The following is a 24,929-nucleotide window of genomic DNA, read 5'->3' on the forward strand; positions in this document are numbered from 1 at the left end:
CATCTTTCTAGCTGAAATTTTAACAATTTTAATTCCAGTATTTTTGCTTGTTTTCTTTTTGTTTGCATTAGTCACTCAAGGGGGATCTTGCCACGTGTCTGACCTCTACTGAAGTGGTGAAGAAATCCTTTGAATCTCAAAAAAAAAGTCTTACTGCAGAAAATCAGCACTTAAGAGAATCTCTAGAGAAGGAAGAAAAAGCTTTGGCCTCACTTCAGGAAGAATTAAGGAAGCTAAGACAACAAATTAGAAACTTAGAAGATAAAGGTACTAGCACTGAGTCTATTGTAATGGAAAATCAGAAACTAAGAGAACATTTGGAAGAGGAAAAACAAAGAAACCACAACTTTCTTAGGCAAAAGGAAACACTCTTTGCAGAGGCACAGATGTTAAGGAGAGAACTGGACAAAGAACGTCATGTCACAGAAGCTCTCAAAAAAGAACTAGAACAATTAAGTTCTCATCAAACATCTGACAGTGCTGCTGATGATGATACGTTAAGAGAGAACGAAGAAATAGAAACTCTGCGAGGAAGACTAGTAGAGCTAGAAAAAAAGCTAAACTTTGAGCAGCAGCGTTCTGACTTATGGGAGAAGCTGTATGTTGAAGCAAAAGACCAAAGTGAAAAACAAGAAATAAATGAAAAGGGACAAAAAAAGGGCACCAAAGGGCAAAGTAGGACTAAAAAGAAATCAAAGGAATCATTTTTTGGTTCAGTTAAAGAAACTTTTGATGCTATGAAAAATTCCACGAAAGAGTTTGTAAGACACCATAAAGAGAAGATTAAGCAGGCTAAGGAAGCAGTGAAAGAAAACCTGAAAAAATTTTCTGATTCTGTAAAGTCTACATTCAGACACTTCAAAGATACCACAAAAAACATTTTTGATGAAAAGGAGAAGGCAAATGACAAAAGACATGAGGCGAACAAGAAAGCTCGAACCTTTTACCGAGAACATAACTCTTACGAGAATCTGAAGCACATGCATTACAGGGGACCTCACACGGGAAAAGAATTCAGAGATGGAAGAAAACCTCAGTTTACAACATTTGAAAAAGATACAGATTCACAGAAATGCCTCAATGACCCTTCGTGTAATAGAAAACATCCGTTTGTCTTAAAGGGCTGCTCTGGTATTTTTGAATGTGCTCATCAAGAATTCATTAGTCTCTTTAACAGAGTATCAGATCCTATCAGGGTGGATGAATTTAATCGGCTAATGAGAAAGTATTTGCAACAAGTTGTACATAACTTTCATCACTGGAGAGAATTAGAAAATTTCATTGATAAATTTTTTCATAATGGAGTTTTTATACATGACCAGATGCTGTTCACTGATTTTGTTAATGATGTCAAGGATTACCTGGAAGATATGAAGGAATACCAAAATAATAATGAAAAGGTTTTTGAGGATTTGGACAAATACATCTACAGATACTACTTTCATTATGATAATTCACCCCAGTATGGACCCAGGTTTGTTTCCATGTTTCCTGAACATTTTAACCCAATGAAGTAGTCTTTGTAAAGACAACTAGAGTCCTTGTCCTAATGGGTGGTCATCTACCATGTATGTATGTACCTGTGTGTATGTACATGCAGACAGGTAGACTTTCTGAAGGACTGAATGGAAATACTAGGTTGTGTAATATAAAGTGGATCTCTAATAAATTATATGTGCACGTTCTCTGTGTCTGATGCTAGTTTGAGAAGCATTACAGATCCACTGCACATAGCACTATCTAATATTTCTACTGAGTTCTTTAGAAAATTGTGTAAGTAGGATTACTTGGGACTGAACACCTATGATTGCCTTTCTGATGGAATGAACAACTAGCTCAGAAGAAGCATTAACTTGGACTTGTTGCCCTTCCCTGAATAAGAAAGTTTTTGGTTATAGTTAAGCAGCCTCAAAGTCCTGTTCCAGCAGGTGTATTTATTCCCTGCTGGCCTTTCAGAAATTTCACTGTCTTGTAGCTTAGGATAATACTGAGTTAGTCTGTATGCCCAGAGCAGAGCTTCTCAGAAGGCAGGCTGTAGTTCCAATCCTGATCGTGGCTACATTTTTTTCAGACTTGCTTACAAGGTCCTTGGGATAAAGGTCCTACAATAACTACTGTGTCTCATAGTGTTCTCAGGGCTTCTAGAGGGCAGTTGTGGTATTGCTCCTGGCTGGCCTCATGGAGCTAGATACGGTGGGCTGGTTCTATTGCAGAGGCTTTCGTGAAAGAAAATTAAGTAAGCAGTCTTAATATATAATGTAAGTTTGCTATATAGTTTCTTGTACTAAGTCTTATTCTCCATCAGGTAAGAAAAAATGTGATATATTAACTAATTTCTAGTACACAAGAAGTTGTCCTTGGAGATGTAACAGAACTTTTCCCTGTGCTGGTTTCAGTGCAAAGCACATTTTGTATTTAGATCAAGGTGCAGTTCTTCAGTCAGATTGCTCTTTTGGACTTAAATTTTTTTAATTATTTCGTGTTTCATTGCAGCAGCAAGTCTGAATACTTGGGGTTACTAAATACTATGTGAGGTAGTGCTTTCTCTTACGAAGTTGAACCATGCGGATGATACTCCTATTATCACCTACTAAATAGTTTTTTTTCATGTGTAGTTTTGGCAAACACAAATTTTACGTTTTTATTTATGGTCCCAGTACTTCTTAATAATTTATTATTAAAATTAACTTAATTTTTAATTACTTAATTGTTGAGCACTTTAATTCCATTTGCAGAAAAGCACAACTTCAGATCCATTTAGTGATAGTACTGTACAGAAGTTTGTATGAGACTGAGGATGAAAATAGCCTTAGCTTTGCAGGATAGAGACACAAGTCATATAACAGCATGTAGTGTAATGGGACTATCAAAAACTGCAACAGGTGAGCAACAGGTCAGTGCCCCCTCTGTCTGTATAAATGTACTTACTGTACATGAAAACCTCTGAAGTGCCTGTGTTGACACAAAGCATGCTTTCCCTAAGGGTCTGTACACTTTTCACTGTTTTTATAGAGTAGAATGTAACAGAATAACTGAAAAATAGATTGAGGCCTCATTAAAGTGTCACAGTAGGGATAATCAAACAGCTGTTTACCTGGCTTTATTCTAAAAAGAACTTTAGGCAACTTGCTGCAGGGCATTTTTATTTTTAGAAAGGATTTCTTTTAAATATACCATCTTACTGATGGATTAAACAAATACCCCACCATTTTGCTTACAAAAGAAAGAACTACTACTTAATACCAATTTTGTTCTTTTCAGTCAACCTTAGCATGCTAAAAGGTGTTCTTGACAATGTAATTGTGTTTCAAAATGCTTCTAGAGAGATGCTTTAAGAGAAGTAATGAGCTTTTGTTTACTCCTTGCAGTCGACCTAAAAGGCCACCTTTCACACAAACTGAAAATTCCAGACATGAAAAACAAGCTCAGAAGTACCACCACCGTAATAAAAGAGAAGGTAAATGGCATAAACATGGTCGCACTAATGGAAGACACATGGCAAATCTTGAAATAGAACTAGGCCAGTTGCCCTTTGATCCAAAATATTGAGTAATTTATGGTTAATATAAGATTAGAATTAATAATTCATATGCTCTCTGAAAACTAATTGTTTTCCAACAAAGCAGCAAGATACAAGTTCTTCCTCTGATTTTATTTTTACACATTTTTACTAAAAGGCAGAAGGTCAAGCTTTCTAATTTGCATATTCTGTACTGTTGCTTTAACTGTTCTTTGAAAGTGATGATAGTTTGGGTGCCAGCAGTATTATTGCAGAAACTGGGCATGCAATGACTTGTGTGTGAAAAATATGCTTAATTGCATTCCATTAGTGTAGTTCAAGCTGGAGTCAGGCATAATGTACCAATAATTAATTCCAGTGTTTGATATACTAACTTCATCTCAGCCTTCAAAAAATAGGTCTACATTATGGTAATGTGTTTGTTAGTGTTTTGTAATCTTATACTTGCTTCTTGTCTTTGGGGGAGGTGGGGGGGTGGGTGTGTTCAAAAGCCTGTTGAATTGTGAAGAATTTGCTGTGCTGCATTCTAATCAGCTTGCTGATTTGGGCACTTGAAATGTCTTGCATATCTGCATATTGTAGAAGAAAAATAAAGAGCCACTGTGGGTAAAAGTCTTTATTTACAAAACAAACCTAGCATAGGTGTACAGTTCTATAAAAATGGTCCAGTCTTGTCTAATTTCTTATTAAGTAGTTGTATGGTAATTTTTTTTTCTTCCTGATATTTTCTAGTGCTGTAAGATAGGCCAACACCCCCACCCTGCCTTAGGGCCACTGAGGCTGCCCTCAGGAGAGGTTAGTTAGTGTGTTACACAGCCAGTGGCTGGCTAATCAGACTTCCCCATTCGACTTACCCGGTTTCAGACTCTCTACTATCTCCTTTCTGCAGTATAAGGTCTTCTAAGCATAGTACTGCTATGCAAAACTGATCTCATTAGGTCTTAAGTCTAGAAACTGATCTTCAGGTTTGATTAATTTCAGGTTTTTCTCCTGTAGACATAGATGTGGCTTCCAACTCGTCCTTGAGGTAGATGAGTGTGAAAGACGGTGGCTGTTTTCTCAAAGCCCCTTGAAGCTAGAAATGATGATATTTCCTGTAAGTGAACATACATTAGTTTCCACAGTCAGAAAGTGTAGTTGGGAGGATCAGAACAGTTCCAAAGTCTTCTGAAAACTATCAGTTCAACTGTCCCCTGGAAGCTTTATCCTTTATTCTAGGAAAGACTGCTAGAAAAAGAGGTACCTCTCCTGTTTGATCCTGTCCGGAGTCGATATTCACCAGACACTCTTGTTTGAATACATGGACTTCATAGCAGAACTGAGAGGAAATGGCACTCTGCAGGCACTTTTGCTTGTCACTGTTGCTTACTTAAAAGTGTATGGTTCCAGGGACAGACTGCGCATTTGTTTTAATACGGCTTAAGGTGAATTTACTTTACGGCATGTAGAATTCACAGAGGCATAAATGAATCCTAAGCATGTATGGCTGGAATGGTATCTATACTGCGTTGTTGACTAGGGGGGTTCAACTTTCAGTTAAGCTGCGTTTAAAAAAGTTATGGACAACACTTAAAAAAATTCAGTTTGTGTCATCATGCAGTTACCATACCTGTTCTAGCACATTGAAGAAGATCAAGTGACTGGGTAATAATGTGTCATTGTAAAATTCCTTATTAAGCCACCCAAGAGGATCAGAGTAAAACAGATCTGCTTCATCAGTGTAGCTCTCATTTCCCATTAGGTCTGGGGGACACTCAAGGAATCTCATTTTTAGAGGACAGTGAACATGGCTAGGGAGAAAACCAAAACAAACACTTCAGGATAAATTGACTCCTATCTATGATTTGTAATGACTCAATACTCAAAAGATACCTCAGTCAAAACTAAATTTTAATAATTCTGCCGCCTCCCCCTCCCCGTTATGTTTTCTTCCCTTCTATACTTCATATAAAAGCAAAAGTAGAACAAGTGGTTTTGGCTCCAAACTGCTGTGACTATTTTGTTAGCAGTTCACAGAAAGCAGATTTGTATTAATAAAAATACCATCAGCATAACACCAGTTTCTTAAAAAGATAATTTTCTGTATCAGTGTCACAGTTTATATCTGCTTTAATGTTGTGTTTACTGGCCACAATCTATTGCAAACTTTCTGGAATAGTGACTTCACTGTATGTTTTAATTACATTTCTTTACTCTCTAGCAGCATAAGTAAAGGTAAAATTAATCCCTTTTGACTGTAACAATTACTTTTTCGTTTTGCTACAGAAGTTACCATAATGAAGAATTAGTTTCAGAAGTCACAAGACTTCTTGCTGCATATCCTCATACAAAACTGTTTTACAGAAAACTGAATAAAGTTTAGAGGTTGAATTTTATTCTGTGGTTTAAGCATTTGGCTTATTTCCCCTACTCATTCTATATTAACAGCATGAAAAATCAAAACTGTTCCTATATACATCTACCCATCTCAATTTATTAAGTCTAGGGAAAAAAAAAAATCTTAATTTTTGTTGAATTTTATGGATTTTAACATAGTACACTGTTAACTATGTTAATACCTGTAAAATGGAGTAGAGTGACATGGCATCATGATGAAGACAAAAGCTTGTGACTGATGAGAGTTACTACAGAGCTGCTGTATGTGACTCATAACATCCAGAGAGCCTCGCTGGTGAATCAAGCCTGTGTACAGGGCTGGCAGCAAATTTGATATAAGCAGGAAACTTGCTGCAGATTTCTTCCATGCTTTCAGGTGTTTCAAAGAATACCCTAGAGAAATGTGAGTAAAATTTGGAGATAAATACTAATAATTCCACACAGAAATTTTGAAAGTACTGTAACTCACCTGGAAAATCATTACTCAGTTGATAACAATACCTTGCTTTGAGGTATTTAGTACAGTGTTCTTTCAGTCTTTGCTCTTTCAATGGAAATTGAAAGGTTAGACTTTGCCCTTATTTACTTTTGGATTTAACAGTGTAAATGTTAAATCCATGCCTGTCTTTTGAAGGACAGAAGTAGGATTTCAAAGCCAGTGCTTTATATCTTTAGAGCTTAATTTTAATTTCTTGTGGGAAAAAATAGTCTGTTCAGTAGCCTGGATGAATGGTATGTGGTGACTTACTGATGTGTTCTGATTCACACATGTCCAAGTGGAGCCACAATAAATGGTAACCACAAGTGCTTTGGTATGGCTGTGGTATTCTTTTTCTCCAACAAGCTAAAAGTTACAGCATTCCCTTATTGTTATTAATTTTTGAGCTACTATCCATGGAAAAGCTTACTCATCCCATCTTTTCTCATCTCTGATCTTTTCTTGAAGGGGCTAGTAATAGGAAGACATTTCTCCTGCTGGGAGATAGCTGTATAAACCTGTTTCTCACAACCACAACTTACATTAACCTGGCACTGAAGACAGCTTCACGTTGCAAGCAGTCTGGAAACCCTTATTAAGTACTTGTCAGTATTAGGAGATAAAAATTCTTTATATAGCCTTGCTCTGTGACCACCTTCACTGAGTCAGATGAAACAAGTTAGAATAGGCCTGTTTCAGAAGTCAGTAACAAGTAAGTTAAATTAGTCTTTGGGTGGCTTGTTCTGACAGATTGCACATATTTATCTCAGATGAAAACAAGGTCCACTAATTAGTCTGTGGTTGAAACACAACTGGAAAAATTCTATGACAGGCATTTTTTTTTACTGATTTTGTGAAATGCTTTTAGCTTATCTTTCAATGTGCTTGGAAATTACTTTGAAACTCATGTGTGTTTTTTTTTTTTTCTGCTTTTATTTGCAGTATTTGGAGCAATGTAAAGACCTCTTTGTAATCACTGAGTTACCAGAAATAAGTTTTATTTTTTTTTTTTCCTTTACTAAAGTATTAAACCAGATGATAATTAACTTTTGATAAATTGAGATCATCTCATTCCCTTACATACATGAAAGTTAAGAGGGATATTGAGAGACAACAGTGGTCTTACTGGAATTTTTCTGCCCATGAGGTACAACTGGTTCATCTTAAATCTGCTACTGAACTGAACATTGAACTAAAGACATACCACCTAATTCATCTCAGCAAAGAGAAAAACTGTTGAAATAAGATTTACTTTTGTTTAGACTAGTAAAACAGGTTAAAGAAAATTGCAATTTTCATTGATTCATCTGTTTTAACTTGTATTTAAACTAAAGCTATACAGCTTCATGCTCCAGAAGTTTCCATCTTTCCTTTGTAACTTTTCAGCATACTGGACTTTACATCATTATTTTACTTTTCCTATAGATACTCTAGTGTAGCCAATACCTAGTTTTATAAAAGATGAAATACTTCTTTATTTTAGGCTCTTTTCTGTGTTTAAAAGAAAAAACAAACCAGGGAAAAAAGATAAATTAATACTTCCAAGTTTTTGTTAAAGTACCAGAGACATTTTAGTCAGCAAAAGCAGTATACTTTCCAGGTTAAACTGTGGACAGATTATCCTTAGTTAGTTTTTAAGATAACATTAGTTTAGGGACTTTAATCCATTTTTAACAAATTCACCTTACTACGCCAGAAGGAAAAAGCTACCACATAAACTGCTCTAAAACTTCTCTGGGAAGTGCTCTCCAGCTGATGGTTGGTCAAGAGCAGACAGAAAGCTAGCATCATCTACTAACACTCCTTAATCTAGAAAAGGATAATTTGAGGCTTTGGATACTTCAGGTTTTTTTGTTGCATGCTCAAAGGCATTTCTCAGGCATATTTGAGAGATGCAGGTGGACAAATAATACAAAGGAGCCAAGGAACAAAATTCACTGTAAAGGTGGCATTGCTAAAAGTTTAGGAGCCATTGAGGCAATTATAATTTTTTTACAGGAAGTACTTTTATCCATGCTAGGGATTCTCCATCTGTATTTCTAAGTAATTTGCTGTTTCTCATACTTCCCCCCCCCCCCACCCCCCCCAGCGGTAAGAAAAGGTGAGGCCAGTTCTAAGAATCCTTTGTCAAATACCTACATTGACTATTAGCAGTCTCTCTTTTAGGTAAAAATTAAACCCAGGGAGGGTTTCAAGACATTTGAAATCGATGCTTACCACAAAAAACCATGCAAAATGGCAATACTGGATAGATGAACCTGAATTCTTTATGGCTCAGCATGCTGCAATAAAATTGAAGTGCATCAGTTCTATTGACAAAATATGTTTTAGAGCATGGAGGCCTGTAAGAAAAGCACCTGCATGTACTAAAATCTTTTGGCATTTAAGCAGTTTAGAGTAAAAATGCAAATTGTCACTTTTTAAGAATGAAAGTACATTTGAATTAAGATTATAAGTTTAAACCAAGCACTAATAAAAGTACCTGGCTACTAATCTAGCATTTAAGTGGTCTGATTGTATGACTAATAAATGTAACTTAGGTCGTACTTCACCAATTTGTGTTCTGTACTAAAACACAATAAAAAGTGTAGGTGGTAAGCTAACATTCAAGTACACATTTGTATCTAACAAAGTAACATTCACCAAAGTAACATTCACCTTTGCTAATACAGCTTCACATAATTTCCCATGCCAACTTTTGGGGCATTTTTACTACAAGGCTTGTCATGGGCACCAAACAGGTTCCTATAGGATTAAGGAAGAGAAAAAAGGCTTAAAAGCAATAGAGCTACATCCAGTTTTGAGCTGGACTGAAAGAATGGATGGTATTTGTGGTCTTACTGCTGTTTTGCTGTATTGTTACTACTGTAGTCCAATATAATTTATTACTTAGTATTTATTAATTTGCTGTACCACGTCTTGCCTGAAAGTGTCTCCTGTTTAATCTACCATTAATTCTGATGCTTTAGAAACTATTTATCCTCTCTTCCACTTCTTAACTTAAAAAGGAGACATGTAGTTCTATGATAAATGTTAAAAAGCTGAACATAGACTTGTGAATGGTGCAAGTTTTAGATGCTTTAAGAATCTCTCTTCTTACTGGGGATGTATTAAAGAACCAAACATTAACAGACATCTAGTAAACAGTTTTCTACTTATTATTGCTTAATCACCTGTTAGGTGATTGTTTGATTTTTTTTTTTCCATTTTCCATTGAACTTCATGCTGAACGATTTTGTTCTTTAAGGGTCTAATAAATTTGAAAAATACATGTTTGGTAACAATGCAAGAAGTATTACTTGAAATTATAAAAACTCATGTAAAAATTACTGTATTTCTTGGATCTGAATAGTTTTAAGTTTTCTATCACTTAAACGTAACACTATGCTGCTTTGTTCTAGAGGAGAATATAAGCTTTGAAAAGAACACAGCCAGTGAAAGATAGCAGTAACACTTAGGAGCAATTACCTGTACACCAGCACTGTCCAAATCACTGCCACTAGAAAGATGCGATACCTTTTTGGTGCCAGCACACAGCCATGAATAAAGAAAGGCAGATGGGTACCCAAGATGACTGGTAGTCCCTGAGTGAAGTACCAGTGCCAAGGATGAGATCCATAAAATGTCCCCAGATTTTGCAGCACGTTGAATTTCAAGAAGTTCAGCTGAACCAGTACCCACTGGGACATTTAGGGGAGGAGGAGAAAAAGTTAAATACAAATGCAAAGTGAAAACAGCTAAATTGAATGACTGGCCTTAAATGATACATCATCTTCATTCATTCTTATGTTTTTTCAGACTTCTCACAGACTTCTTATATTTAGCAATTAAACACAAGTGTGCAAGTATTGTCATTTGCTCATAACTAGAGATTTACTGAGAGCTGAGCATACTGATTTTAAGTAACAATCTGTAATTTAAAATAACTGATAAGTCAGTGTTGAAGGGTTTATAGCTTAGGACCTATTTAGAGATCATAGGCTGGACACAGTCACAGAAATAACAGCATTTGGAGAAGTCTGAAACATCCATCCATGTTGAAATGCTAAAACCCAATCTTCTTCTCATAAGTCAAGTTTAAAGCAACTTACCTCACCAAAAAACACACGGTCAATTATTAAAGATGTTCCTACTGTGACCAATCTGCAAAAATGGAAAGTTGGTTGCACTGATATTGCCTGCATTGCTTTTGCATCAGATGCTGTTCTTCTCCAAACAGCTGTCAAAACTCCCTGAATAGGTAGTCCTGTTCTTTTTTGAGATGATCCATATCATGGCCATTCTACAGGGGCCAGTTGCCATCACCCAGTATCCTTGGCACAATCCCAGATTAAGATGGAATGCTGTTCATGTCTCATCCTCATGAAATCTTAGTGCTTTTTTGCTGCATGTTAAAGGAAGCATGCCCATTCTTTAAACTTTGCAAAAGGACTCACTTTTTCCTTGGTTTTGACATGAAATCAGTTTTTTTTGGCTTTTCTGCCTTTCCAGTGGTAAAATAAATCTTGAGATATAGCTATGAACTGTCATAGTTCAAATTCAGAAAGAACTTACCCAATTGGAATGCAGTGGTGTAGCATAAGGTCTGTTTTCCTCTGCTCTTGCAAAAAGTGACTAAAGAATAAAGGTATCCATGGGATAACAGCAGTGGGACGAACAACAACTGCAAGTGCTATCAAAGCTAAATATTTGCAGCTAGAATGAGGGAACATAATGAAAGAGTTTATGAAAAGGTTCAGTCAGTTACTTTGCAGAATGACATTTTTTTACTTTTTTTGTACTGCGGATAATTTGATTCTCAGTGCAGATGCTGTTTTGCCTGGAAAGCTGCCAACTATGGAACTGCTTTATTAGCAGTGGAGCTGCTAACTAGAAGCACATACTTGCTTTTAAATATATAGCTGGTAAAAAAGTTGTATCTGCAAATTCACTTATGTCTGAAGCCAGATCAGTTTTTATTATCTTTTCCTAGTTGACCACAAATTCCAGTCCTTTGAAGTTTAAACTAAAGTTTCCCATAAAGTGATACTTTGCATAAGGGAACTGGAGAATAGTAACTTTATCTACCTATATATCATGGCTTATATATCATACCAGCTATATCATGGCTTAAAAAAAAAATTTAGAGGAAATAACCACAATGCTGTTCCTTCCAAGATCTGGAGCTCTTGAAACATGAATGAGGTGGTTTTGATTGCCTTTTATTTTAAGGTAAAAGTTAGTATTTTTACCCATATCAGTAGATTGGTGTTATCCCAAGCCAAAAAATAACATGTACTGTTAGTAGAAAGTTTCTCACCTGCTCCCCATCTTGGAACCTTTTATCGGATAGTAGGAAAGAGCAAAAATGGTAAGAAGAGTTTCCATGGTGTTTGTTAGAGTTCTGGTACAGGAATACCATGTAAACCAGGAACACAGCTGGCAGAAGTACTGAAAATAATGATGAAAAACAGGATGCACAGAGAGAAAAGTGAAAGCAAATTCTGTACTTTTAAATGAAGGTGTTAATTATTCAGTGTGTAACTTACTATCATTTTACTGTTATTTACACTGCAATAGTGTTTATTAACAAGCATAATTTTTTAAAGGCCGAGACTTACCACACACTTTGCTGTTTCTGCATTTTCAAGGTGTTGCACTAATGAGTAAAGTTTCACATCAGCAAAAGCTGCCAGCACTGCCTGTGCAAGTCTAGGGACCCATATCTATGTAAGTAGAGAGAAAATTTTACTTGAAACAAGCCTGTTATATTTCAAATTCCCAGAGAGCACTGCTGAATTAGTGACTTTAGACATAAAAAAGTAAGCCAATTAGTGAATATTCTCTATAGCTTTTTAAGATAAGGTTCTTTGGTAAGTCTAATATTTTTGCCAAAACAAAGACTCTCTGAAGTTCAACTGAAAGTTTTCAGAAATTGGAAGCAGAATTCTTTACTATTTATCTCCAACAAAAGTCAAAAGGGGCTGTTGCTACTGAGTTCAGTACAAATATATATTATTAAACACTTCAGAGAGCTGACCCACTGAGCAATGATGATGTAGGGGCGAACACTATCAGTATGACACTCAAGACTGATGGAGGCCAAGAATAATCCTCCACAGCCATGGGCATCAGTACAAGATTTGGACAGACTGGAGAGCTGGGCAAACAGGAACCTAATGAGGTTCAACAAGAATAAATGCGGAGGAATAACACCTGGGGAGGAATAACACCTTGCACAGCACAGATTAGGAGCTGACCTTCTACAGGCAGTTCCATGGAGAATGACCTTGCACTCCTGGTGAATAACACATTATCCATGGATGAGCGATGTGCCCTTGTGGCCAAGAAGGCCAATGGTATCCTGGGGTGCAGTAAGAAGAGCATGTCCAACAGGTTGAGGGAGTTTCCTACCACTCTACTCTGCCCTAGTGAGATCCCACCTGGAGTACTGTGTCCAGTTCTGGGCTCCTCAGTTCAAGAGGGACAGGGATTTACTGGAGAGAGTCCAACGGAGGCTAGGAGGATGATTAAGGGACTGGACCACCTGTCTTAGGAGAAAAGCCTGGGGCTAGGAAAGTCTAGTCTAGGGAAGAGAAGACCGAGAGGGGATCTTATTGATGTCTATAAATATCTTAAGAGTGGGTGTCAAGGAGGGCCCAGTCTCTTTTCAGTCATGCCCTGTCATAGGACAAGGGGTAGTGGATGCAAACTAGAGCACAGGAAATTCCATCTCAACATGAGGAAAAACTACTGTAGGTTACAGAGCGCTGGAACAGGCTGCTCAGAGCACTTGTGGAGTCTCCTACTCTGGAGACTTTCAAGACCTGCCTGGCTGTGTTTCTGAGTGACGTGCCCTAGGTGCTCCTGCTCTAGAAAGATCTCCAGAGGTCCCTTTCAACCTGCAACATTCTGTGATTCTAGGATACTGTGACTGGGGACCTATGAATGACTCCTGCACCCACGCACAATGCTCAGTGAGGTCTCTGCTCATACAGCTCCAATTGCCAAACACAAGGCTTTGAGTGGACAATGACAGAAACACACTGCATCTAAATACAGTGCTTTTAAACTGAATGTTAGCACCAGATACATTCTTTGGTTATACTCACCAGCAGCTGAACATCATCCTTAGCCAGCAGCTGTAAAGCTTTGTAGATGCTTGCAAAGATCAGGGGGTAGGAATAGCCCCGTAGCCCATGTGCCCATTCCCAGGTCAGGTAGCCATAATTATTAACATTAAGGATAGACCATGAACAACAGAAAGTTACGGCCCCGCTTCCGATCCTGAACGGGGCGGGGACGGCAGCCGCGGACAAGGATATTGGAAGACCATGCGGTGTGCCACCTCCAGCGACTGCCAGTACTCGTCCGGGACGAAGCTGGTCTGGACCAGGAAGCAGTTGAGCGCCCGCAGCGCCAGGCTCAGCGCCAGCAGCGGGGCGGGCCCGGCGGCAGCGCCTGCGAGACGGGCAAGGTCGGTCAGGGCCCCTCCGGAGGGTCCACCCCCCGCCCCGCCCCGCCCCGCTCACCGGCGGCCCGCTGCCCGGCGGCCCCGCGGGGCTGGCTGTACAGCACCGACCGCCGCTGCCGCAGCCGCACGGCCCGCGGCCCCCGCAGCAGCCCCGCGGCCGCCTCCATCCCGCCCTGCCCTCCCCCCCATCCGCGGGGCGGGACTCGGGGGGCCGCGCATGCGCGCCCGGCAGCGCTCGCTCTTCCTTCCGGTCGGTGCGCGGAACCGGAGCCGTCCCCTGGGTGATCTCCCGTCCTGCAGGTGAGGGGCGCCCGGCCCGGCGGGCGCTGCTCGGGCCGCGGGGCGAGGCTGTCCCGGCAGGAGCGCCGCGCCCCTGCCCGCTCCCTCTGCCCGCCGGGGCTGAAGGCGCCTCCCGCGGGCGCCGGGGCGGCAGCGCCCCCTCTCGCCATGGCGGGGCGGCTGCCGCTGCCGCAGGTGGCTCTGGCCGTGGCGCTCGGCGTGTTCAGCGGCCTCTACATCTACCGGCCGCTCTTCCAGCCGCCCCAGCAGCCTCCCCAGGGCGCGGCGGGGCCGCCGGCGGGCGCCGTGCCGGAGAAGAGGCTGTGAGAGACACTTGTAAGCCTCGCTGCTGCCCCGGCGCCTTTCCCCGGCGCCGCCTCGCAGACCTGACCTCCGTGCCGCCCGTCGGAGGAAATGGCGCCCAAACCTCTCGCGAAGCCGGAGCGTTCGTCGCCTGCCCGGGAAGGTCCCTCCGGCCCAGCGTGGCGGTCCCGGCGGCCTCCTCTGCAGCCGGGCCCTGCTCCGAAGCAATCCGCCGCCAGAAGATGTAACTCTTTCTTTGGCACCAGCCTGTAGGGGCGCGAATGTTAAAACTTGTATAAAATGATGTTTAAAGGTGTGTCTTTACGTCCCCATCAGGGAGCTGGAAAAAGAGAAAGTCGTTGTTGTACAGTTACTCTTCATGTGGTTTTCTTGGATTGCCTCTGATCTGATCCTCCAAGTGATAAATACAATTTATATCTACTTATTACGGTTTCAGTTAATACCTCATTTTTTTGGGAATGCAGCTGGACTGATGGCTGAGAAGGGAACGTCACCTGCCTGTGGTGTCCTTGGCTTGTATTCCTACCTGTGTGTATAGACATGCACACACGTACCACACACACACCTTTCACCCCTGACTGAATACGGGTAGAGTGAATGAGGCTTTTTAATCACTGAAGTTGCCTGACAGTCAGGGTGTACTTGGAGAAGTGCTTCAGCCTGTAGCTCAGCAGGACAGGATTAATTTTGCAGTGGGTGTGGATCAGTCTGGCAATGAGAACAGACTCTCAGACTCAGGGAAGCGAGACCAGTAGATATTTCAAAACTTCAGTAAATCTGAAAAGAAACCCAAACCTGCACATCTTGGGAGGAACTTTATGGCTTTTAACACAGAATCTTGTTTGGTCAGCGTGCAGGGAGAATTCCTTTCCGTGGATGTGCCTTGTTTAAAGCCAGTAACAATGTGACAGCTGGAGACAGTGGCTAGGGTACCGAAGCTAAGATTAGAGGATAGCACTAGAAAATGGACTGAGAAGTGAAGCTGAATGCATATGAAGTCTAGTTTGGACATGAGGAAATGCCTCTGTCTTTTGTCTCTGATGAGTGCAAACACAGGAGGACTACTGTGGTATCTCCGGCAGCTTCCTTTCTTTACAAGACCATTATCTATTGAAAAGGTGCTTTTAAAAAGGTGTAACTGAAGTCTAGTAACTTTGGAAGCATAGTTGCTGGGAGCTTGTCAATAAAAACAGCAGTCGATTTTGAAAAGTCTCAAGAAAGAGGATGTATGAAGTGATGCAGCCAGGAGGGGTTATTGATGTGACCGAGCTTAAGACTGTCCTTGCTGAGTTCTGGAGACCGCTGCATTTAAGGTGGGAGCACCGAGCAGCTGCCGGGAGAGCAGAAGGTACCTTCCCCCGGCGAGGGAAGGCAGCCAGCGGGCGGCACAGACCGCCCAGGAAATCCGCCGCGGCCCTGGCGCCGCCGGTTTTCTCCTCAGAGCCTGTTTTGCCTCCTAGGGATTTTCATCAAGCGGTGCGTGCTCTTTCAGAAGGGCTGAAGAGCCCGCCCGCTGAATTAAACACGGCGCGGAGCCGGGGCCGGGGCGGTGCTGGCCGGGCCGGGAGGGGCCGTGCCCGCCCCTGCCTTGCGCCTGACGGGAAGTGATGTTGCCTTGACGGAAAACGCACGCTTGCAGCCCAAAAAAGGGCAGGTGCGGAGGGACGCGGCGGCGGGAGCCCCGGGGGAAGCGAGCAGGTAGGAGGGCGGCGAGCCGGGCCGAGGGGCGGCGGGGCCGGGGTCTCTGCCCGGTCGGCCTCCGAGGGGGCTGCAGCTGCGGGACGCGGCGGGGGAGGAGGGCTGGGGATGGAACGTCTCCGCTGCGAGCGGCGTTCATCTCGGGGCGAGTGGTTTGGGCAGGCGACTCCAAACCCTGGGAAGCAAGGTGCTTTCCTGCGCTGCAGAGCCTGGCAGCGGGCCGGTGGGCTTCGGAACCCCCGGGCGCTGCCCTCGTCCAGCTACCTGAGGCTTTAACAAGAGGTCTCCTTCGGGAGATTAAAAGGAAAAAAGCCTAAAGCCTGGGCCCCGCAGCTGCCCAAGCATGTGCTTAACTTTACCACTGCTGCCGTGAACACGTCTTCACTATTAATCCCTCTCAGCCTTTGCATGTAGCAGCTGTAGGACCTGCAGGTTTCCCACAGCTCAAAACCTGCGTTTCTTTTGTGAAAAAGGGGGTTGCATGTCTGGTTTTAAAAGGAGATTAATTCCAAAATAGCAAATAGTTGAGGGAGCAATATAAAGTGAGTTTTATCTGTTTAGCCAGAACTTACATCTTGTGTTCTGAGTATCGACAGATCTGTGGGTTCTTCCTGAACGCTGCCTGCGTTGTTTGTCAGTCTGCTTGCTGAGATGGTTCAGGAAAGTCTCTTCAACCTGATTTGCAATGCTTGGGCTAAACTAATGCTTTGATGATCTTGGATCTGAAGAAAGCTAGATCCATCTGCAAAACATCTTGGCTTTTCTAGCTCTGTAAGTTACGAGACTGAATTAATACCTAAGCAGTATTTTTTTATGGTGCTAGCCAAGTATAAAGGACATGCCTAGAGCTGTCAGATCCACCCAACTTTAATTTTTATCTTTCCTTGGAGATGCATCAGTTGTATTTTCAACTTTCTGATCATATGACTCCCCAAACACTTCCCCTGATTATTGCTTGTGAGTTTTTCATCAGGATAACACGTTTGGAGTTAGGAGTTCTGCTAGGTGTTTTTAGCAAGGTAGTGTTTCTCTCTACTTTTTATTGAAACTCTACAAAAAGTTAATTGATTTTGATGCATAAAATGCATTAGCAGCACTAATCTGTTTCTAAAATCTATTCTGCCTGCCATTTCTTGGAAATTTATTCTTACAGAAACTTGTCTTCTCAGCCCTTGTTTCTTTTCATACACCTGTACTGCTTTTGTGACTGTTCCAAATACTTTCCAGCCAGGGAAAAGTATATCATGCCATATGCATTTCAAATGTTGATACATAATTCTAGGAATAGTATTTGTGATGCTAAGTGAATGTCTCAAAAGCATGGTTAAAAGGATGGACAAAAGAACAGCATGTTCCTGTGTTTCTAGTTCAGGGTTCTAACTTTACATCTACTTAGTCTCTTGCACAGAAGAGTTCAGGGTGGGGGAAATGTGCTACAATTTACACTGTTTTATTTTTACAGTTAATAAAATTTCTCATCTGCAACCAGATATCTAAAACCAAACTGTAACTTTGTTTTCACCACTGTCGTTAAACATGGGAACACATTATTTTATCACTTGACTACACATTTCCTCTTCTTTCTAAGAGAAGATTGGTGAGACAGAATAATTTTTAAGTAGCTTCTGGGATTTACAGAAATGAGTATTATGAACATTAATCCTTGTGTGTCTTCTTTGGACTCTTGCTTGCTCTGTTACTGTTAGGTATCTGCTGTGCTGGCATAATGTGTCAGTTCCCAGCATAACCCTGGACTTGCCAATCAATACCATTACTAAGAGCAGTCTTGTCATAGTCAGCAGTGGGTTGGTAAGAATTGAATTTTGAACAGGCAAAATCAGCACTAGAGATGGAATATAAGAAATGACAACTCTTTTTCTTCCCTGTTAGTGTCTCAGCAAATAATTATAACAAGGTGCTTTTGAGTTGTATTAAACTTACAGTTTAAATAGTTAATAATCAAATACTCTCTTCTGTGTTAAAGTTGCTTTATTGCACTCCACTGCACATGTATGATCCTGCAGATAGTTAAGTTTGTTTTCAGTAATTTCAAAGGGTTACTGACATACTTGGAGCTAAGCATTTGCTAGGCTGGGCATGTCAAGTGCTCAGGAACTTGCTGTGGCTCCTCTTGTCTTGCATGTACCACTCATGCTGGAGATACAATCATGTTTACAGAAATGACTTCAGACATGGCTGAGTACAGCATGGTTTAAGAAATGCTTATCTAAAAGGCAGATTTTTGATAACAGAAGCACTTTTTTTTTTTTTTTCCCCCCCCCCCTATTTATACAAATGTATTCCCAAATAGACTTCTTCTGGAAATAGCATCTGGTTATTAGATTTCATTTCCTCATTTCTTTTTTGGTCATCTTAGTCTGAAAACTGCATCCCTCTCAGGAGGCCCAACTAACTTGAACCACATTAAAGCAGCTGAGATCATACCCTTTTATCTCCAGTGAAGGTAAAAAACCATAGTGAATGAGAAGTCCTAGCCCCTAATTTGTTTCCTGGAGCATCCTTTTATTATTTTGTTTTCATACATAATACAAGAGAATTTACTTTTGATTATTGTAATCAGTAGTCTCAATGTCTGTGATTTGTTTTCCAATCTAATAAGCTTTGAAGATTAAGTTATGGCATATAAATGAAAATATGACATATAAGCAGCACCTGTGATGTTGCTGTGGCTTCAAGGAGTTGAAAATACTCTGATACTTGTATGACAGTTTTGCATAGTGCTGGGTGTTGGAATTCTTTTCATATACTGGTCAGCAATTTGGAGCTGACGTGACAAGTTCTTCAGTATTTTAAACTACTAAGCTGCTGCAGGGAAAAAAAAAGGAAAAAATGTCCTTGCTTTTACAGCTCAGAAGATAATATCAAAGTGTAAATCAATGCAGTGCTATTCTCCTGAATTTGCAAACCCGTTTTCCCTAGCTATTCCCTTTCTCTGTGAGAAATGGGTAAGACTAGACCATGTTAGCTAAAGGCACTTCTGGAAGGCAATGTGAAGGCTGGTAGTAAGGTAGGAAAGAGGCAGGAAGCAGCAGTGAAGGTACAAACTTAGGAAGAGAAGTACAGCTTTTCAGAAATTTGTGGTTTGCAGTGGAAAAAAAGGAGTTGGTATATACATGAGCAGTGTTTTTAAATTAAAAGCTAACTTTATGGGTGCTTGCAAGTACTCTTTTGAAAATCACTCTACACTTCCACAGTGATTCTTCGTGTAAAGGAGGTATGTGAATGGAAGAACTATAAGGAGTATACCTAGCTGAAATATTTTATATGCAAATAAAGCACAGGATGAGTATAAGGACAACTGTTACACACATCAAGTTGTTGATTCCAGATTAACTTGGGAGTTAGTGATTTCAGTTTTGTGGCTGGCCATCTTACTGCTTGTGTGTACGGTTATCAGTTGAAAAGGTGATAGAGGAACAAATAGCAAACCAGTTAAGTATTACTTAAGATTCAGGGTTTTTTTTCCTTTCAGGTAGGGTGGCTCCATAGGTAGACGTAATGCTTTTTATTAGACCAACTTACGTTGTTGGGAAGGGCAAGTGAGCTTCCAGGTTTGTGATCAGCTTTCCAGTTTGAATTAGAAACAGCAGAATATGAAACAAAATGGGAAGATAATTGATAGGTGATTTTTATAGTAGTTCTATTAAACATTAACCCACAGGGCAGTGTATGTCATTAGAAAGTGATGAAGGTTCTTTTGCAGAAATACTAGTGTTTTAAAGGCATCCTCCCATTTCTAATGAAACACTTAAAAATGGCAGTGCTGTCATGGCAGCTGCAATACAGCTCTGAAAGTGAACAGCATGTGCTCTTCAGAGGCAACCAAGTTTCACTCAGAGGGCCTACCTCACTATTTTCATACCTGTTGGGTATTTTATTTGGTTCCCTTGGCTGCTCAGTCCAAGAGCTGTAAGGAAGAAGGTTACTCTATGAACTGAAAAGAAAGAAAATAATTCTTTCCAATACATGCTTGGGGAATGGAGATGTTTTGGACTAGACTGAGGGCTGCTAGTACTGGTAAGGACTAATAAAGCATGTATGCTGGGTAGCAGGGAAATAAAAGTTGATTCATTTCTCTTTTTTTTTTAAAAGCAGCTTTTCTGGTTTTCTTGTGTGTCTCTGCCAGTCTTGTAGGTGTGATACATTTTGAAAACTTCAGGGTATCAGTCAAAGCTAGTAGCTGTGGGACTTGCTTTTGCTGTGAAACTGTTTTATGCAAGGTTTGCTTTAGAGATGAATTGCTGTTATAGTTATTACCAGGGGGTGGTGCTTTCCAAATCTACTTTGAAGCCAAGCTAACATTCAGGATGTGGATTATGGCATAAAGTAGGATAGTTTTTTTTTTTAATTGCAAATGTTAATCATAATTCCCCCTCTTGTTTGTTCCAAACCAGACTTTATGCATGACTGAATGTGACCCAAATTACAGGTATTGGGTTAAATTGTAGCCCTGCTGGTATCATCCATTTGCAACAAAGTGTTTCTCATCCCACACTTTAAGACCCTGTGCACATAACACCACATGCTCCACTGGCTTTCTCCCCTGACAATGATTCAACTTGACGCGTCTTTTCTGCTGGGGCATGAACTGTCTGGCTATACTTAATTTTTCCATATTCTTTCCTGCAATACAGTGGTGTCTGGATAGACATCTCTGTACAGGGATGATATCATCCAAGTTTGAAGACAGCACTGTCTGAGTTTGATTGTATTTATTTTGGATTTGAGAGCAAAGCTCCCATAATTTTAGTTTGGATAAATGCAGCCCTAAGTTGGAGTTAAAAAAGTGGATTTATTAAATGTTATTTAGCTATGAAGTAGAAGAGGTGACTATAAATCTTTATTTGACAGTTTTCTAGGACTGTTTGGATGTGGCACCCAGTGCACAGGATGGACATGAGATCCTGCTGCATGTGAGTAGAAGAAAGGTGGAGGCTTTGAAAGAGCTTTGAAAACAACATGTTGCACAAGTAGAATCATCCTTTCTAGTAGATTAAAACCAAACCAAAACACAAAACCCCCCAAAATTTGAACTGCTAGTAGAGTGCAACTCAACTAGTTTTTATTCTGTTAACTTTTTGTTTTTAATAATAGATGTGCTTAAATTTAATTTGCTTTTTACTAGAAAATGTCTTTAAATTCAAATTGAAAGTAAATGTAAAATTGAATGATTGACACAGTATGTGCAGCAGCTAATCTGGAGCAATGTGTGTACAGCTTGGGCAGCTGGTGGATGCCCCTTATAGAACTGAAAAACTGTAACTGCCAGCTTTCCATGGAGGTTTGCATCTCACTCTCTCCCTTATCCAGCTGCCAATTTTTCACAAAGCGTATGGGAACTTCATATCTTTGTGGCTTCTTCCCCTCTGTGAAGGAATGTTAAAACTGATCAACAGATTCTAATGCTGGGGCAGAGGGGAGAAATGACAGAAATTCATTGTCTCTGCCCCTCTCTCTAGCAAGCGTTATTCCCTTGGGAAGACAGGCTAAGAGGCATGTCTTCATTTCAGCTTTGGTTTTTGCATTGCAAATTTGGAGATGTGCACTCGCAATCTCAAGCGTAGTGTGTTGAGCCTTAGGGAATTTTTCTTCCACCCAGCATCCTGAGAGATCATGAGGAATGGGAGCAGTAACATTTTTTGTAATTGGAAGTCACACCAGGAGTGAAACAAGGTTGTTGGAACTGAAACAGCTACTCCAGAATCACCACCTTTATAAGCCCAGCCATTCCTCTTGCACACTGAAGGAAGTAAGACCAACCGGTCAGGTTAGTTGTACTTAAGAGAGTCACTGAATAATTGTGAAAATGAAGGAGCTCTAATGTTAATGATGTTTATGGTTTAAGAAATAGTAGAGGATCAAAATAGGCATCACTGGTGTTCAGTTAGTTTTATATGCTTCATTGCATGGGAGATCAAACAATATTATAGGACACAAGGAATACTTTGTTGAGGCTCAGAAGAGGCATACTTCTGTATCTGTCAAACAGTGCAAATAAGTGGCTTTTCAATCTTTCCTCCTGAGAGCAAATTTAAAGTGTAAAAGACAAGATTGTCAGCTTAGGAGAATGAAGGACCACTTGTCCTCTTAAGTAAATTTACAAAAGATGTGAACAGGGTCTTCTTGTGCTGGAAAGAAAACCCATCTGTGTCCGAATTGGATCTCCACTGAGATCCATTTTAAAAAGCAGTGTCTTTTACTTGGCAATGACATATTGGATCAGGGAGTGCAGAGAACAAATGTATGTCAGTTAATCTTAACCATGAATAAAAAATATCAAGGCAACTTTCAAAACTGTATTTATACTATAGTGTAAAAACACTGAAAATCCTTTGTAAGGAAGCTGTAGGGCACATGTTGCTTTACATTGGTGGAACAGCTTCCTGCAAAGCTACTATGTTTTTAATGAAAAAAATACACTCAGTCATCAACCTTTTAAATATGTAGATAAAGATCATTAATCTAAAATTAGATTTGTAACTCTTCAGACTGAAGATAGAGACATGAGATTATTAGCATGCTTTTACAGCTTCTGACCAAAATGCAGGGGCATTTCTATCTGCATGCCTTACTGTTCTACGTGCTCTCTTTGTGCAATTGCAATGTGCAGCTGTTCCAGAAAATGTGGAACCAGCATAAGTCTTCCGGAAGAGATGTAGCATCTTGAGTAATTAATCCATCTTTAGGCTAAATATTCCTCTTTCAAGTACAGGTAATATAATTTAAATAGTGTGAATGTTGCCAAAATACCCTTTCTTACATGCAAAAGGACCAAATTTGTTAATTTGATGAATAATCATGTTCATTCTTACACTAGTACGTTTTATTGCAGTTTTAAATACAGAATTTTTTATTCCCCATTTCTTGGTCTCTTAGCACCTTGTATGTGGATACTGTGGGGTTTTTTCCTATTATTTCCTTTCTGATATTTCAGAACTTTCATAAGAGAAAGAGAACCTGATTCAGGAATTATTTTTTTTTCTTTGCCTTTTCATTCAGAACTGGGCAAGCACCTGCACTCCTGGCCTTGCATAAGGATAAACTGTGCCTACACTGACATTAATAGAGAGTGATGTGAAGGCAGTAAACTCATAGTTCAGCAGAACTGACAAACCAATTCTTTCTGCTTGTTTGGGATAATTTTACTAGTCTTTTCTGAGATACTAACAGCTTCTTCAAAAAAGTAAGTTTTATTTGGGGAAGCAGTCTTTTGTTGTTTTTCCTGTGAAAAAGATGGCAGGGTTCAGTCTAAAGTTTTCCCAAGTGCTGATGGTGACTGCCCAGTTGTTGGGAAGAATTTGTCTTTGAGCACTATGGTGTTCCATGAAAACAAAATCAATGCTTTTAATTTGCCAGTTATGTTGGTGTTAACTTTTTTAATAGTTGAAGAGAGCTGGTAGCTCTTACAAGTTAGTAATTTAGAGCTTCTCTTGAAGGGGACTATTTTTAAGAAACTTTTTTCTGTGTAAAACGCTACTGACTTTAAACATACCAATACTCCATCTTTGTACCATTGCTGGAAACTGCCTATATTGGCTTATAGTTCAAAGAACAAAACATGAAAGTTTTACTTTTATCAATAGTATTACTAAATGTTTAGCAGACATGTCTTTTCAGTAGCAGGAAGGCCTGCCCTGACCTACTTTCATTTTAATCACTGAAGCTGATGCTGGCAAAGTTCAGCTATTACATTTCTGGTGTGAAAGCCAGTCTTCTGAGTGTGGGTTGGCTTCAAAACTACATTTCACAGTTTCAGGACTTTACTGGTGTAATTTTGATCCCCTGCATAAACTTACAAAATGTCCAAGCTCTTCTGAGCCACTGAGATTCGGGTAGCAGTGAGAGGAAGGCTTACCTTGGGCTGGCTGCAGTGGTTCCTGTTCCAGCTGCTGCTGCACTGTTTGCGTGCGCTTCCTGCCACCGCAGGAGGGTTGGCCCAGCTGTTTGTGCAGCATTTGCTGAGAGCTGCAAATGTGTTTGCTTGAAAACAGAGACTTTAAATAATCAAACATTTATGTCCTCCCAGTTTGTAAACTGAAGTCCTCTGTTTTGGTCCTAACTCTGCAGCTTGAAATCAATATCACTTCACCCTCAGAAAAGAAGCTTTTTTTCAGCTCTGCCTGCTTAGCAAAGTCTTACTGTTTTGGATAAAACTTTTTCCTGGGATTGGGGAAGGGAAAACTAGTTGGTATACCTCATACCAAGTGTGTAAGAGGAAAGTTAAGCAGCCTCACTTCATCCTGAAATCCAAAGCTGGAGCCTGGGAATTATGTATTAATTGCTCTCTCCTTAATGATGGCAATAATCTGACTGCATGGAAAAGTTTGAACTCAATTTGCATTGCTGGTTGAGACTTCCAGACAGGCAGTTTGTGTTCAGCATGTGAAGCCACTCCCGAGGGCTGTTTGCAACACGGCAAAAGAGTTGTTGCTTTGTCAACACTTCTTATCCTGTTCCTCCTTCTGCACTCTGGAGCAGTTACCGGAAATTCTCCGGTGTTTATGGTTTGAGTGTTTCTTCACAATGAACAAATGTGCTGGTATCGATCAGGGTAGCAGTTATTAAAAATGTTAATGTTGCTATAGATGGAACACAAATGTTTTTATTCCATATGGGAGCAAATAAGAGACTTCTTCTGAGACTGGTGAAATTTATGGAAGATTGGAATGAGCCAAGAATGACTAGTTTTAAAAATTATAACCTGTAACAAAATTTTAAATGGATTTTAGTTAAACCTGGAAAAATGCTAAGGCAGGGCATGATAAAGTGTTCCATCACAG

The 24,929-nt window shown here is 40.3% G+C and overlaps 3 protein-coding genes across 13 annotated transcripts in view; 2 read left to right on the top strand and 1 right to left on the bottom strand.

Annotated features, from left to right (window-relative positions):
• Nucleotides 1–9,717, top strand: part of CCPG1 (cell cycle progression 1) — a 29,245-nt gene extending 19,528 nt beyond the window's left edge. For 2 of the 4 annotated variants that reach the window (XM_051628805.1, XM_051628808.1), the window contains 2 exons: nt 72–1,474; nt 3,369–5,895. In XM_051628805.1, the coding sequence (XP_051484765.1) occupies nt 72–1,474; nt 3,369–3,549 (1,584 nt within the window). In that variant the 3' untranslated portion in view covers nt 3,550–5,895. Of the gene's footprint in view, nt 1–71; nt 1,475–3,368; nt 5,896–7,316 lie in introns of those variants that run through there. The other 2 variants (XM_051628807.1, XM_051628806.1) reach the window with 2 other exon arrangements.
• PIGB (phosphatidylinositol glycan anchor biosynthesis class B) lies at nt 4,122–14,022 on the bottom strand. 3 transcript variants are annotated; one of them, XM_051628810.1, is made up of 12 exons: nt 13,886–14,022; nt 13,679–13,814; nt 13,466–13,583; nt 11,975–12,079; nt 11,674–11,804; nt 10,929–11,069; nt 10,466–10,517; nt 9,843–10,054; nt 8,592–8,656; nt 6,079–6,289; nt 5,130–5,310; nt 4,122–4,614 (listed from the first exon to the last, which is right to left on the bottom strand). In XM_051628810.1, exons 1-12 carry the CDS (start codon nt 13,992–13,994, stop codon nt 4,498–4,500), a joined length of 1,578 nt encoding a protein of 525 aa, XP_051484770.1. In that variant the 5' UTR covers nt 13,995–14,022; the 3' UTR covers nt 4,122–4,497. The 3 variants fall into 3 exon arrangements, with proteins under 3 accessions (XP_051484770.1, XP_051484769.1, XP_051484771.1); XM_051628809.1 differs by having other exon boundaries at nt 13,466–13,814; XM_051628811.1 differs by lacking the exons at nt 4,122–4,614; nt 5,130–5,310; nt 8,592–8,656 and having other exon boundaries at nt 5,999–6,289; nt 13,466–13,814.
• Nucleotides 14,023–16,017: 1,995 nt separating this feature from the next.
• RAB27A (RAB27A, member RAS oncogene family) overlaps nt 16,018–24,929 on the top strand; it is a 30,159-nt gene continuing 21,247 nt past the window's right edge. For 5 of the 6 annotated variants that reach the window (XM_051628813.1, XM_051628816.1, XM_051628812.1 and 2 more), the window contains exon 1: nt 16,018–16,128. The gene's annotated coding sequence lies outside the window, so the exon portion shown is untranslated. Of the gene's footprint in view, nt 16,129–16,364; nt 16,900–24,929 lie in introns of those variants that run through there. The other variant, XM_051628814.1, reaches the window with a different exon arrangement.

The sequence above is a fragment of the Apus apus genome, chromosome 10, assembly GCF_020740795.1.
Source record: "Apus apus isolate bApuApu2 chromosome 10, bApuApu2.pri.cur, whole genome shotgun sequence".
Lineage (NCBI taxonomy): Eukaryota > Metazoa > Chordata > Aves > Apodiformes > Apodidae > Apus > Apus apus.

Bases quoted from the DNA above. Each gene is read 5' to 3' on its own strand.
- PIGB (XM_051628809.1), bottom strand. From the start codon at position 14,016: ATGGGGGGGAGGGCAGGGCGGGATGGAGGCGGCCGCGGGGCTGCTGCG. The intron at 12,080-13,465 runs GTGAGTATAACC...CTACTTACATAG, and splicing joins AGGATGATGTTCAGCTGCTG to ATATGGGTCCCTAGACTTGC. The intron at 10,055-10,465 runs GTAAGTTGCTTT...TAAATGTCCCAG, and splicing joins ACCGTGTGTTTTTTGGTGAG to TGGGTACTGGTTCAGCTGAA.